This window comes from Aythya marila (genome assembly GCF_965140915.1).
Source record: "Aythya marila genome assembly, chromosome: 11".
Classification (NCBI taxonomy): domain Eukaryota; kingdom Metazoa; phylum Chordata; class Aves; order Anseriformes; family Anatidae; genus Aythya; species Aythya marila.
The window spans coordinates 8194574-8210065 of record NC_139052.1 but is presented as its reverse complement, the minus strand read 5'-3'; the positions used below and the strand labels follow the sequence as shown (position 1 = coordinate 8210065).

The following is a 15492-nucleotide window of genomic DNA, read 5'->3' as shown; positions in this document are numbered from 1 at the left end:
CTGCAGTTTTAAGGGGCTTTCTACGCCAAAGAAAAACAGTGACACTGCAAAAACCTTCAGTTCTACTGCAATTTAGATGACAGAAAGTAAACCATGCCTTTCAGGCTGCAAGAGGTTTCATTTAATGATTAAGAAGCCTTTACCATTAGGTCCAAGCTATAAATGCAGAAATATATGCAACCTCAGTAGGCAGTCTCAAACCCTAAAGAGACATCTAAGTCTAAACAAAAACATGAAGTGTCCATTCTGCTTATGGTTAGTCAAGCCTTAGAACAGTCTTATACAGCAAAAAGTTTGGAGTCTTACATCCACCTGCTTTTAAATACCGAAATGCTGAGGAGGTATAGGCTTTTTTTTTTTCCAAAGAGATGACCATTATTGTACACATCTAATCAAACTTGATAAATATTGAATTCATACACAAATCAAAGAGCAGTCTCCTCTAGTGAGCCTATTTTAGCAGAACACAAATGTTTTTGTTTTTTTTTTTTTTTTTTTTTTTTACAAGTTTGCATTCAAGTCCTATTAGATCAGCAGAAGAGCTCTGAGACACATTTCTGATTTATTTCCTTTGCAAAGCAGGTGGCTACAAACTGAATCTCTTCTCCACGTTTAAGTGTCAGTAAGAGATGAATGAGTCTTTTCTATACTACATGAAGTTATTTATGGTAAGTAATTCATGACAAAAAAAAGTCAAGTTTCTGCTAACTAAATGAGATCTAGTTGTTATAACCATGTAGGGAAAATGCTATCAGGAGCTCATCCAGCGTTAAAAGTGAACTGACTTATCTGCCACTAAACACTTACAACATATACAGATTTTACTAAAATCGAAAGAGGTTTACAACAGCAGCTCCTTTCAGTCTAATTTTAAGAACAGTTTAACTGTTTAAGAAAAGATTTACTAGAAAAATCATTCAATTTAAAAAGCAGAACTAACAAAACTGGTTCCTCGGGCAAAAATCCTGTTGTTCCCTACTTACCAATCCTAAATTTTATTCCTTCCCTAAATACATTCAGGTTGCTACCCCACACCTAGCTACTACTACTCACATCCTCAACTATTAGCTTGAGGAGAAAGCACTTTTTGTGTCTGGACAAGATCTACATGTCTGCTTACGTGCCAAACAGCATTAAAAAAGGTATTTAAGAGCTCAAATAGTGGGGAGACTAATTTTATAAGCACCCACTTTCTGAAGGTGACATGAAAATTTTAAAACCCCTACTTTTGGTCTTGGAACTCTAGCAGAAGTCTTGAGTTTTGTGCCTTATACATTTTAAGCCTCTGTGAGACTGAAGTTTTAATTTCTTTGGAAGACAGCCTACATAACATTAAGATTGTACAACAATATTCTTTCCTGCATGCATCTTTGAGAAGCAGAACCTTTTCTGGAACTTTGCATTAGTGAGAAGACATTTCTAAGCTTCTGGAAACAAACAGAAACCATGCAACTCAGTATTTACAGTCGTACTGTAATACTGGAAACCCATGTCCTCAGGATACTGCTGTATAGAAATGCCTTTTTTCTACAACTGCCTGCTGACAGAATCACTCAGAAAATTGTAATGATGAAGGTGCAGCAGGATGAAGGCCCCTTGCTTTATATCTGGCAGAAAAGCTTCAGTAATTTCCAAGCGGAAGCTGCAAGTTACTGAAAAAAAAAACAAACTCATAGAACTGGTTTAAGCACAAATTCCTGGGTTTACAAAATCTATTAAGTCACTTTTCACTTAAAGTGCACTTTATGAAAATAACAGATACCTGTATGTAAGAGCTGAGCAACAGAAGTCATGCTTACAACCTAGATGCTTTCTGCTTACTCTGCAAGCAGTTCATAACATGGCCATCAAGCACAAGAATCAGCTGCGTGTGAAATAACAAGTGTGAAATATGGATTTGTATGTAAGACATACATGAAAAGCTACGGGATACTTTATCCAACAGGCCCATGCCACCCTAATCCATTTTGACAGAAGAACTTAGACTAGCATTCTCCCAGACTGAATGAAAGCAGAGTGCTTTGAAGCAGTTTTTGTGTCTCTGTGGAAGTTGACTGATAATTAACTTCATAAACTAAATACGAAGATTAAGAGCTATACAGGTCTCATTTTGTCCTATACATTTTTGGAAGTCAGCTATAGGTTGATTTTATCTTTAGGCGTGTAGCAATAGGTTCTATTTGCTGAAAATAATTTCTTTTTTAAATCCGAAGTACTGTAAAGAAAAAATAAAATCTTGTTAACTCACATTTAAGTGATCTTGCCTTTGATTTTTTCTGATTTTTTCTAAGATTGCAAGGTTTTCTTTTTCAATGCCTTCATCCTCAGATTTCTTCCCATCAACTGGTTCCTCCTCCTTCATATCGTAGTGATCTAGATCTTCAATGTCCTGTAGGATAGAGGAAGATTCACTGTAAACAACTTCATGCTCTTTGCTCAAAAACTCTGTAAGAGCATTTACAAATACAGTCAGCATAATGCACGGCATTAAGTATTAGTGATGGCTGCATGCCATTTCTGTTTTGCTCAGACTTTACTCATTGAACCAACAGTATTCAATGAAAGCATAGGGAGCCCTCAATACAAATGAGAGGCAACTTCACAACCTGTTTCTGGTCACAGAAACAAGCACTAACTTAACTCCTGTGAGAAGCGAAGACTGTAGTAAATTAGCCTGTTAAAACAGGTAGACAGAAAACAGGAAGTTAAGGCATTTTGAACAGGGATCAAGAATCTGAAAGTACACAAACCTAGGGCAGGTCTAAGATTTTTCTAAAAGCAGACTTTTTTCCTGTTAGAAGCCTCACTACTTTACACTTCCGGCAAACAGTGATTAACATACCTGGCAGGGCTACAGTAACCCTCCAAGAAAGTTAAATATTACAAAGCAGCATGTGTTTTATTCAAGGTGAACATTCTGACCAGGGATTAGATGCAGCCGTTTTGGAATTGCGATACAAGACAAAATGATATGGTCAAGTACGCTGAGCACAGGAGCCAATGTTTCAGTTCTGAGTTCTATACTAAGAACTAAAAAGTCTTCCACTCTGTATTCTGAAACAGAGGTTATCCTATTGCCAAGAAACACTAAAAAATTAAGACAACAGCACTGGAATTGCCATATAGGCAATCTGGGGAACGGAGGAGACAGATGTAAATAACTTAAGATGAAAAAGGAAGCACTGCAGCAGCCACGCCAGCGATCTACGAGTACGAAACTATCAGCTATACTCCAATGTGCAGAATGCTCCACCTCAGCTGAGGCTACTCTTAAGCACCATCTGTTTGCACGGCAGGAAAGCCCAGCCATCAATGCAAATTCAAGGATGTCTTACAGAAAGGAACATACCTACCAGGTGCCTTTGACAATGCTGTTTCCTCCAACTGTAAAGAATACTCCATCTGGAGTCTGTTAAGGTGCTCACATTTCTCATAATTATGCTATAGCCCTAAAAAACCCTCAACTACTTTTCGGTTTAGCAACTGGACTGGAATTAAGAGTTGAAGAAATCAGTGCCACTTTTGACTGCTTATAAACATGACAGATATGACAATCTTTTTGTCTAAAGTCATCTGAACAGAGCAAAAGGTTACAAGTCTGCAAGCAAAAAGAGCCTTGCGGCAAGAGGATATGGAAGTGTTCATACTACCTTTACAAAGACTTGGGCTCTAACCAAGATGGTCTGGATTAGGCTAAATATGGTTTAAGGAAGGCTGCTTCAAATTCATTCCAGAGAATGGGTAACACTTAGATCTTTTCTGAAGGAAGACATCCTAGTCAAAGAATGAGTTGTTTATTCTTACAACATACTTTCTTCATTAAAAAAAGCCTAAATCTGAAGAAGTCAGAACAGCTCTCCTATAATAAGGCTTTACAGTGCTTTAAATACCAAGCATCCTGGAGCTATTCTAAAATATAGCAGAATTAATTTGAAGGGGTGGTTCTCACACAGCGAAGAGCTCATTAAAAGAGCCAGACATTGACATAAGACCCTTAAAGTTTAAAGGGTGTATGTATTGCAGATGTCCTTCCATTTTCCTCAACGTATTACAGTTTAAAAAAAAAAAAAAAATAGCTCAGCTGCCCAATAAATCAGCAAACTGATTTACTCTCAGTTTGTCTGCTTCCAGGCACTTTCAATCATGTCAGAGCAAGTTCAAACACTGATTGAAATAGGAGTTTACAATTCAAGCCTACCGATTTGGCATACAATGTTATGTATTGTTTGACTAAAGCACAAACAGATATCCAACTCCTATATCCACGTAGCTCACAGCTGAGGTCTAGGTTTAGGAAAATAAATCACTAGTTCTGATGGTTTTAGTGAAAACTGACATTAAGGTAAACACTCAATTTTTTTTCTACCATCTTTTCTGTTGAACTCTAGGGAGATTACATTTTACAGTTTTGGCTTAATAATTAACCTGTCACCACAGAGCAAAATGCTAGATTAGCACGACAATACTGTATGTATACATACTTCACCCATATCTTCCTCCTCCTCCTCCTCTGACGTAACTTCTTCTGTTGTTCCATTCTGCAATACAACAGTGAGGTTTCTGCATAAATCGTGCATGCTTTTTTCTTTCAAAAATCACGAAGTCTACTATCAAACAAAAAGCACATATGAAAGTCACACTTATCAAGGTCTGCAAAGGACTGAAGTTTAATGGGAAGGATACACAAAGATGTTTTCCTGGAATGTAACAGTGAAGAAATAATTGCATGAACCAAAGATAAGTAGAATGTCACAATTTCACATTAAGTTCTAAGTGGAATCTCAAGATCCAGATAAGGATATCCTATTTTGAAACAGTGACAGACACTTCTGTTCTGCTAACTCTTTCTTTGTCAAGTGAGGAATGCCACTGCTGTAGACAATGCAGCATAGTGTACTAGATGAATCTTTCATCTGACTTACTAGGCCCACTCTTATTTAATTTGCAAATTATCCAACATTTCTGGCTAAGAAAACCTTCTGTGAGTTCATTTCCGAGTTTCAGAGCACAAGCAAAACTCTTCAGTGAGGCTACTTCCCAGTGCTCCAGACCTATTGCCTTGTAGTTGCACTGCTACATGGGTGGCTGAGGCAGAAGAGATCTAGAATTACCATTTGGCAAATGACCAAAATTAAGCAAATTATTTGTCATTACAATAGTACGGTCACCACAGGAAACCATCTGTTATGCTAAAAGAGTTTTTAGAAATCTTGTCATCTTAGCATGTATAAGCAAAAGCAGATATCATAATCCTATTAAAATACCAAAAAAAGAGAACATGTTCACTGTCTGTTACCAGTTCTGTTTTCAGCACAAGACATTTTAGTTAACCAGAACACTTAACAGACCTTCACAACTCTTCATTTGTCAAGTGCACAAAAAGTAAACAAGGCACCTCAAACAGATAATTTCTGCCCAAAGCAGCATATGGTCTTGATATCCTATATCTCTGCAAGGGATTGAAGAGGAAGGAATATATCAGTAGTAAATTCATCCAAGAGTACACTGTAAAATGCATTCTCTTCGAGGAGAAATGAGCAGTGTTTTATTGTACTTACGTTTTAGAAAAAAATGAAATTGGGAAGCACTAGGAACGCGCAGTAGTTGGCTTGAGCAGGATTTAGAAGGCAATTAAACAGCACTGGTATTACAGAGACACCTTTCAGTGACACAGACTCCACATAAAATTGTGGAGTATCACATAACCTCAGAATTATAACTTGAAATGGATTCTACAAACAAAATACTGAGTGAGGTCACCATAAAGCAACACTGCTTCATATCTAAGTTCCGGCTTACACAAATGCTTTAATCGTTCTCACCATCTACTTTCTTAAACTTGAAAAAAGAGTATTTTCCATACAAAGGAATTCACAGAGTTTAATTTACCTGTCCAGCTGGTAATGGCTGATCTAACATTTCAACATCTGGATGCTGAGGAAGATTATACAATCTGCAGAGGTCACATATTAGTCGCTTCAGTTGCTGAAGAAGCTGTAACAAGAAAAAACATGGAAGCATCTATTTAAACCAAACCACAGAACGGTGTATTTAGAAGTTTCCTCACATGTTGGTATAAACTCCCAGTCACTGGGAGTCAATGCAGTCTCCCAGCATTTAAGTCTGCAGGTACTAGAACAGAGACACTTATTTTTCTCTGTAGTTATCATAATGGGAAACCAAGGACAAGGCAAGACAAAGAAGATTCCCTCATGTCAAGCAGAGAAAGTAATAAGCAAAGAATAATCTGCACAGGCAACACCATCCATTCCAGGCATAGGTCTCAGAGCCACAAATTGCTAGGGAATAATCAAATGGTCGTTTTTTTTTTTTTTTTTTTTTTTTAAGAGATGCTAGTGCACTTCAGTTTCCCAGTTTGAAAAGTCTTAAACTATAAGAAGGAACAGCCTTATCCCTCACATCAAGAATCCCTTTTCAGAGCTCAGCAGTACAGCACACTAGAAAGAAGACTAGAAACACTGGCACCAACAATCACCCAGCCATGCAGCAACTTACAAGCTTCTACACAGATCAATCCCCAATGTGCTTCAGCACAGAAGCCCCACTTTCACCATAAAGGATGAGGCAGGAACATGCATCGGAGAGGAGGGATCCCCTTCCCTGACAGCAGTCTACAATTCAGGGTTAGTTTAATGCAACTGTCAAAGTGCAGTTTCATTTTTATAGCAAAGCACTTGATGCCAGTTTCTTCAGTCTTTGTTACTGCTAATATTTTAGTATTTTTCCCCTGAAGGAATTACTTTCATACCCTTGCCCCTTCTGCCATGGAACACCATCACCATTATCCTTTATGCTCTGCTCATACGTATGAAAAATTAAAAGCTAATTTGGGCCAGAAGGCACATCTGGAAATCATCCAATCCAACCTCATGCTCTAAGCAGGGCCTAGCATGATTTGGTGCGTGTTAGTGGTACACAAAGACACTGAATCAAAAGGAATAGCAGATTTCTGCCATGTATGAATAATTTAAATGCTTTTCCTGGCTAACTTCATGTGCTTGAGAAATGGAAAATGAATGCTTAACACACAAGCTTTGCTGCTACTTCAGAAAGTGGGCCATCAGGATACCAAGAGGTTCCCTAGAATATTAACTGCCTAAAGCAGAAACTAAACAGAAACCACTATGCATAATCCACAGGGTATCAAAGGTGCAGTGTAAAAAAAAAAGTCTGCATGATTAATAAAGAAAATGCTCAATGCACAATAACAAATTTATTAAATAATTGTATATATACATTATAATCACTATATTTTATTGTCATTTTTGTAACAGTACCTCTAGAAATTCTGCAATTTGAGTAGCTCTTATGGACACCACAATGCTGATATTGAACATCAAAACACCTCTTGGATTTTTTTCTTGCCTGCGTTAACAACTTACAAATCTGAAAACAGTTCAGGACATTTGTTCTGAAACCTATCCTACATCGGGAGGCCTTTTGACATGCGACGAGATCTTTCTAACGCAGCAGGAAAGCGTTAGTAACTTTAGGATACCTTTAAAGAGATTAGCGTGCTGCTGAGTTCATTATGAAGCATTTTCGTCTTCCGATTACCAAGAAAACATGGGGTTCAAGTACAGTGTAATTATAAATACATGTAGAAGAGGGTGTGTATAATTACACGAGAATATATACACGTATATGTATATATACAAATAAGTCTTAGCCTACCACTGAACAAAACTGCTGAAGAAGGATACATGAGGAAAGAGAGGGAAGAAGTACGTGTCACTTAGAGCACGTCCACTACTTAGCTATGAATTTATCTGTGACAGTACTGGTTCCACACGTATTTAGCAGCCTTGGGCAGTTTCAAAAAGGAACTTTGCTTTACTTTGTGTTCTTCTGTGTCTACGATTTGATACATAACAGTTGCTGCTGCTCTGCTAGTTTGGAAGCACCAACAGTCTCACCTGACATGCCACCAGGTAGGACTAAATCTAAGTTCTTAATGCAGAAGTAGTGTCCCAGTGACAGCAATTTGGACAAGCTATACACATACTTGTGCCAGGCATTCTGTACTTTTCAAGTCGTCCATGCAAACTTAAGCCCTCAAGGTTTGGAGATTGCAGGCAGCTTTAGTCTTTGCATGAATTTAAGCCCTACTGGAACTATAACCTTCCTCATATTTAACAGAACAATGAAGTTGAGGTAGGAGTTATCTTTTGCATGGCACAACCACAAGAAGGGAAGGTGGCTGTCAGTTTCAACTACCTATCAAGACTAAAGCAATGCCAATTTTCAGGGTCTGATAATGAACTCAGGAGACATTAGAGGTCAGAGAGACCCTATAGCCCCTTCTTCTGCTGGCTGGATCTTATTCACTATGAACAATCAAGTTAAACAGCCAAAGCTTCCAAAGCCACTGCTATCTGTGCTTACTACCTTCTTAATAACTTTTCAATCTTTTGTGTTTTGGGGAATTTTCTTAGAAAGAAGTACCATGCTGATACCCAGATAAGTATCAGCTTCAGACCAACAGAAGATTTTCCAGGAAACATGCGCGTGATTTTAACATAGGCAAAACAGTTTTCTTTCTACCATGTCAAACGAAAGGCTTTTACATACCTGCCTAACTTTCATGCCTAAAGAGCATGCTCTTCAGTTTCCCAAACTGATATCCATCAAAAGTTACAAAGCAAGCAGAAAGAACAGAATAATACCAAATGGTTTCAGAGACCAGGATAAATGCCTTTATAATATTTGCTGTGCTGACTTGAGCTCCTGGAGAGCCCAACGTAGTTTCCCATTCAAAATTTTACTGTTTCAGTAATGTTTCTAATATAACTATAGAGCAACATGGGACAAATGGTCTTGTAGCTGCAATAACTTAAACGGAAACTGATTTGAAACTTTAAAAAAAAATAAGTTCAACTAAATTAGTTTTTAGGAGATAAATCAGAAGACTCCAGGACTCATTTCTGCAAGTAGTTCCTTATCCCTTCTACAAGAAGGGTGTGTGCCAATCACTCCAACTCCCTTGAATGGGGGGTGTTGTAGGGGGAAAGCTGTAGATACAAAAACTCAATACCCACAAACTCCAGCCTTTTGAACAAAACAAGTCAGATTTTGGAGCGTAAGTATTTGTCTCTTCAACTACTCCTGTCTGTCTTCATTTTTGACATTACGTGATGTGGGATGGATTCCTAAGAAGACAATGGGCCATCCACAGGTGTCTTACATCAACCCATCAGTATTTACATAGGCAAGTACAATCTTGATACCAGATGTTCTTACTACCAACAGAAGTAGTCTATGTCCTCGTGCAATTCAGCACAGCAAGTCCCACACGTGTTTATGATAAAGCTTTCCACCCTAATGCAAGCAAACCTGTAGGTAGTTAGGAGTAGGAAACATCTTATCTAAAACCTTGTTTTAGTCTGAAGCTACTAGTCACAGCAGCTGCAAGCTAGAGAACCTCCTGAAAAAATGCATTTTCGAAGACAGCTCATTTGGCCACGCGTTCTACTATTACGCTGTGCTGTGTCTTCTTGGCTAGAGGTCACAGACTAAGATCTATATTATTTAACATTCCTCTAAATATCCTCTCACCTCTGTAGTGGATCTCTGTGCGAAGAAAACACTACAAGTGTTATACAAGCAGTTAAGTTCTCATGAATTTCACTAATCATTTTCAGAAAACCTTAAACTTACTGGGGATGAAGCTTCTGTGAGAGAACAAGCATTTTTAAGTCATCTTTCCTTCCTTGCTTCAAATCTTTACAACTACTTTTGGTACATGTGGTTTTTTTAAAGAGGAAACTTATGTTTACAAATGCCCCAAAACATCCCCTGAACTGACCTAATTTAGTTGTTCATTAATGTGACAAAGCTGAACTGAAAAAAATACACCCAAAGCAACCAGGACACTTGCTCACCAGAGTATTGCTCTTCTTAATATCTTCTAAACGCTCCAAGACTGAAGTCAGGTTTGGGTCATCTGATTCTACAAACCATATTGGCGATGAAGAGGGGTAAGACTCCTGTTTAAAAAACAACAACAAAATAAAACCACAAAGCTTTTAAAGCTCAATCACCCAAAAATTTCACAACACAGTAACATTACCTCATCCTACTCTAAGCCAGGTAATGTGGAATAAAAGCAAAACAGTAATTTTAGACAACTCAAAAGAAGTTGAAAGAAATCCAAGCTAACAGGTTCCCCTAGTATTATGTTCTATTTTTATCTTGATCAGACAATGGACATACATAAGACAGTACTAAAAAGTTTAAAGCCCTGAGGGCAGGTGGAGCAGGAGGAAGACATTTAGAAACTCAGTACAAATGGTTATTACAAAAAAAAAAAAAAAAATCACAAGTAGTACACATCAAAGAATAAAATTATATCCACCCCATTTTTCTCATGGAAATATTGATTCTTCCAAACAGTATCTGTGAAAGCAACAAAACCTGAAATCTTCCGATTTCCTCCTTAATCAGGATTACTTGAACTATTCTAACATTAGCCTCAGACTGAAGCAACACAGTTCAAATCTCCTGCCTTGGAGGACAAGTTAACAGGCAGATCACAATGCCCAAAACTGTTTTACCTTTGTACCAACAAGGCTCATAAAGAACTAACCTTCGCTGAAGGATTTCTCAAATGATATAATGCACACAACCCTACCAAGAAAGCTTACAAAAGAGACCTTTCTTTCATCAATAGATTCCTACAGCTGTTCGGCAGGCACCAATCCTAGCGACAGTGAAATCAAGTGGTTTCACAGGATTAGAAGTGTACTTGATTTTCTAGAATAAACTACATGTATGGTCAGGGCACATGTAACCATGGAACAGATACGGCCCAACAACCACTCACATGATCCACAACAAATGGTTTTTCTGTCACTAAGATGCCATGCAGACAGCCCTTTAAAAGGTGCTAGGAAGACGCTTGTTGCTCCTTTCTCCACCAAAACAAGACCACGGACAAACCTAGAATAAGCCGTTTATGGTTTGCATTCAGTACTTATTCCCAGTCTGGAGGGCTATAGAATAATCTCCTCCAAAAAACTTGCAGCAAATCTTTCATGCGACTGGTAGCACAGGACTGATTATGTGTTTTTCAGCAGCTATTTGAACATGCTGATGCCTTTTGCATTGAATGACAAATCCTTTCCTCATTCTCTGCTCTCATTTCAATTCATTCCATTTTCTGTAATGAATGCCAAGTCCTGCCGTATAAGAGAAAACATACTAGGATTTGATACTGCCTGCCCTGTGAATGTACAGCACATATAAATTACTGTACCCCCCCAAATGCATTAGACATTCTATTTTTAGTCTGCTTTAGCTTTTGAAACATGAATGGGAACCATGCATTTATCAGAAAGGATTTTCTTAAACACTGTGTAAGCACATTCACTCCTCTGTAGCAGAAAAGACAGAATTTTTGGAATTCTGGAATATGGATACTTCATTTCATATTCCAACTTTTTAGGAGGAGATGCTTAATATTAACAGCCAAATGCAAGTTAGTGTACCTTTCAACTTATTGCAACACTTTTTAATTCTTCAGACTTACCAACAATTATGCTCTCTTTACCTTAAAAAGATAACTGACACCAAGTTTTTCTAGATCAAAAATCTGTATTTTTGGAACAGCTGAGTTTCACGCGGATATGAGTCACTATATTTTGAAATACAGAATTCACACACAAACTTCAAACATTCTGATCCTGAGATATAAACAAGCTCATGAGTTTGTAATACCACAGTGTGCAATGAAGAACTAAGCTTGTGGTTTGTGAGGTCAAACAACTGAACTTCACAAGAGCTAATTGTGTTCAGAGAATGAAGTCAGCCTTTTCTTCTGTACCTGCATTCTGTAGAGAGGACAGATGGATTTATGTTATATAATATAAGAAACACAAATTTTAAAAAAAGTTGACATTTCATAAAAGGAGCCCTAGAATAGCAATTATTTTACAATACTAGATACCTGCTGTTGAAAATGATAATTATTGTTTCTCAGCAGCTAAAAATGACATTATTTTGGACCTATTACTACATAGCTGACCTTTGGAGACACTGCATCTAGCTTATCTGTACAGATGATCTGTTTTACGCAATTGCTGTAACGTAACATGTTCCTGCTCTTCACAAGCAAAAGCAAATATTCCTCACAGGAGAAGAAGGCTGCATGCTCCGATTTGGGCAGCTTTCCTAAGCTAACGCATGCCGCACAGCTTACAAGCGCTCAGTAGGCTGTGACACGCGGGGATGACCTCACACCTAGCATGTACTGAGGCCTGAGGACAAAGGCTGAATGTTTACAGCAACCTAGAGATAATTACAATGCATGGGATCATCACTTCTACAGAGCCTTTGTGTAACACCAGGACAGACTGGCAGCTTTTTCAGCACAAACACGTCTGGTGCTTCTGTTGCAGAATACAGCAAAAGAATTTAGCTTGCTAACAAGCACACAAAATAAAAAAGCTCCATGCTCCTGCCACTGGAACAATTCAAAAACCTATCAAGTCATCTAATAAATCACAGCATATTAAGAGAAGACACACAGAATCTCACCACTGAGATATTCTGTTCCATCTTCTCTAAGTTGGTCTGCTCACATTCTACTGATTTTGCTTCTCCTGGGTAGACAGATCTGTCATCTACGTACATGCCATCTAAGCTTTCTCATTCTTAACAACAGGTGCTGAGCAGTACGGGTGTTCTACTTGCCATGTTTATATAATCTTTAACTTGCTTTATAGATCTACAGCAACACTGCTTTGATGTTAGTAAAAGGACTCGAGCTATTTCTAAATTTTAACAATACCATTTAAAGAGAGAAATTGTTAAATTAAAAAAAAAAAAAAAACACACTAAAAACCCACAACCTTGTCCCCCACCCCCCCAAAAAAAAAATAAATCATCTTGCTCACCTTCCTAAGATTACAGCAACCTGCATATGTTTGCTATGAGGCAAGAGTAACCCAAGTCTCCTTGCACATAACAAAGCCCTTTAACCATGACAAATTGTCAGAAAACACATTTAAACACACATCTGCATGGTTACGGTTTAAAATGGCAAGTACACACTGACAGTTTTTCATTTTAATTTTCAAATAAACTTAGACTGTCTTATTTTTCCTCCTTTTCGTATCTCCTTAGTACACCGGCTGCACAAAATTTTGTGAATTGAATTTCTAATGGGATTCCATTTTCTAAGGTTTTGCAAAATCTCCATCGCTGACAGAAGCTAGTTCCACTGCTTTTACATCAGCTACACCTAAACAAAACTCATTTTCAGAACAACTCTTAAATGCATTGGGGGGCATTAAAAATCAAATTTAATAGAGGATGGTTGTGGAGAGAACATCAATTTTACACGTCCCTACTGAATAAGGGGAAAACTTCCACCTTTTCTTTCTAGATGTTAAGACTGCATACAACACACTGTTACTTGCTGAATGCAGATAAACAGCAGGACATACTTTATACACTAGAGTTGAGTTAAACAGCGATCTTTAGCTGCTACTACACCACAGAAAGCAAGATTATATTAGTTTTAATTTCCCTACAATCTTCCTGAAGTCAAAGCCTAACCTGCTCAGTTCAGTACGAATACTTGTTAGAGGTCCCACATTTGGTAAGGAACCTAGTTCAATTGACTACAATACAGCCAGCTTTTAAACTTAGAAAATTATTGCAATTCTACCCTCAAGTTCAGTGACTGTCTTGGCACTGACAGCCTGCACAAGACAGTCCCAGATGAAGCTGCACGCTTTGGCAGCCCCTTAGATCCCTAGGGATTGCAAGAGATTTGTCAGCTTTCGACTTTGCAGGAGGCAGGTGAAGGGATCCCATCATCCTTTTCTGTGTGGGTTCTGCTAACGCACTCATCACGACACAGCCCAATACCTTCAGGAGCACATTAAAGCAACACAACTAACATAGTCGTGGTTTTCCTCTCCCACACAGTCTCCAGGGAACGAGCAGCGTTTCCTCCTCTAGAACTGTTTATGTTATTAAACGCAGCCACATTAGAGATGGCAGGGTCAAAGGCAGGTGCCTCAGAGAACAGCAAGACCACAACAAACCGCACCTCCATAGGTGCCTGTAAACTTCACTCTGCAATCACAAATTGTTCCAAGCAAAAATAAATTACTTCTCTGTACAAACACGTCCTACTGATTGTAGGAGGCTACCACAGGAGGCTAACCATAAGGAAACGTTTCCACTAAGAGCACGCAGAATGGTTACGGACACGACTTCAGCCTGCACAGCACATGGCCTCCCGGGCAGGGCAGGCAGTGCAGTTCCCCTTGCTCTTGTCTCACCGGACTCCTACAGACCGGTGTGCAATGGTCTGCTGCTTCGCGCCTTGCACAGCCACGTTCTGTACAAGCACACGTCAACTACCACACATTTTTAAAATGAACTGAAAGCCTAGATAATGAAACACTTCTTGCAACACACAGATTCAATTGAAGTTGCCAATATTCATATGATACCAACTACAGCACAGCTAAATAAGAAGAGGACCAGTATTTCAATCATAATTCATTTGTACAAGAATATTTCAAGAAGCAATAATCTTGTAACTTGCAGACTCATCTGCACAAGTTCTTTTGTTCAACTCCGGCCCTAGGAATTCTCCTGAAACTACTGCAGAATCCTTATCTTTTTACTTTGAAAACATAAAGGAGAAAGTGACATTCTGAGGAAAGGAAAAAGAAAAAAAAAGACTCCCAGAAAAGACTTAACCAAATGCTACTTTCAAACAGGCACGTACAGGAGGCCAGTAATCTCCAAGTTTGTCAAGTAACCTAAGCCACACTTCTGTGATTTACATCCACGTTGCTATCCAGGTACACACATGCTCTCTTGCAGCTCAAACAAGCACCATTACCCTAAAAGAAGCCAGAACACACACAAGCCAAGTAGAGAAGGCACAAAACCTCGCTTTAAATGGTCATAAATATGAACGCAGATGTGACATCACGGTTCTTATTCTTCTTAGGGTTAAGTCTTCATAGTCAGTCAATTCTTCCAACTCTTTAGCCTATGAAAAATGCCCCACTTGTCAATTCTGATGCATGAAAGTGCACAATACATTTGGAAAAAGAGCTTTATCAGACTGCCTTATCAGTTGTCACAACTTCATCCACTCCCCTTACCAAATAAACGCAGGGGGGGGGTGTATGTTGTCAAGTATACCCTAACTGCACAGAATTAAAATACCAGCTGTAAGCTTAAATACAAAAATGTGACTTTTCTGATAGAAACAAAGTTATTTATCTTCATCATGAAGCAACATTTTATTCTCCAGGTCACCATCATAATGCAATATGCCATCTAACAATCCATTAAAAGAAATTTGCAGAGAAGATGAATACTCAACATTTCTGTAATGAACCCCAAGTAAAATCCACCAAATGATAACATACCACGGCTCAAATACAGCTCTAAACGTTAACACTAAGCACAACTTGGCTAACAGCATTGCAAGCAACAGCT

General features: G+C 38.4%; 1 protein-coding gene across 2 annotated transcripts in view; it reads right to left on the bottom strand.

Annotated features, from left to right (window-relative positions):
• Nucleotides 1-15492, bottom strand: part of UBE2Q2 (ubiquitin conjugating enzyme E2 Q2) — a 41958-nt gene that overhangs the window by 18263 nt on the left and 8203 nt on the right. The window contains exons 2-5 of one of the 2 annotated variants that reach the window (XM_082769211.1): nucleotides 9903-10007; nucleotides 5890-5994; nucleotides 4482-4538; nucleotides 2249-2389 (exon numbers count right to left, since the gene is read on the bottom strand). In XM_082769211.1, coding sequence (XP_082625337.1) covers nucleotides 2249-2389; nucleotides 4482-4538; nucleotides 5890-5994; nucleotides 9903-10007 — 408 coding nt within the window. The remainder of the gene's footprint in view (nucleotides 1-2248; nucleotides 2390-4481; nucleotides 4539-5889; nucleotides 5995-9902; nucleotides 10008-15492) is intronic. The other variant, XM_082769212.1, reaches the window with a different exon arrangement.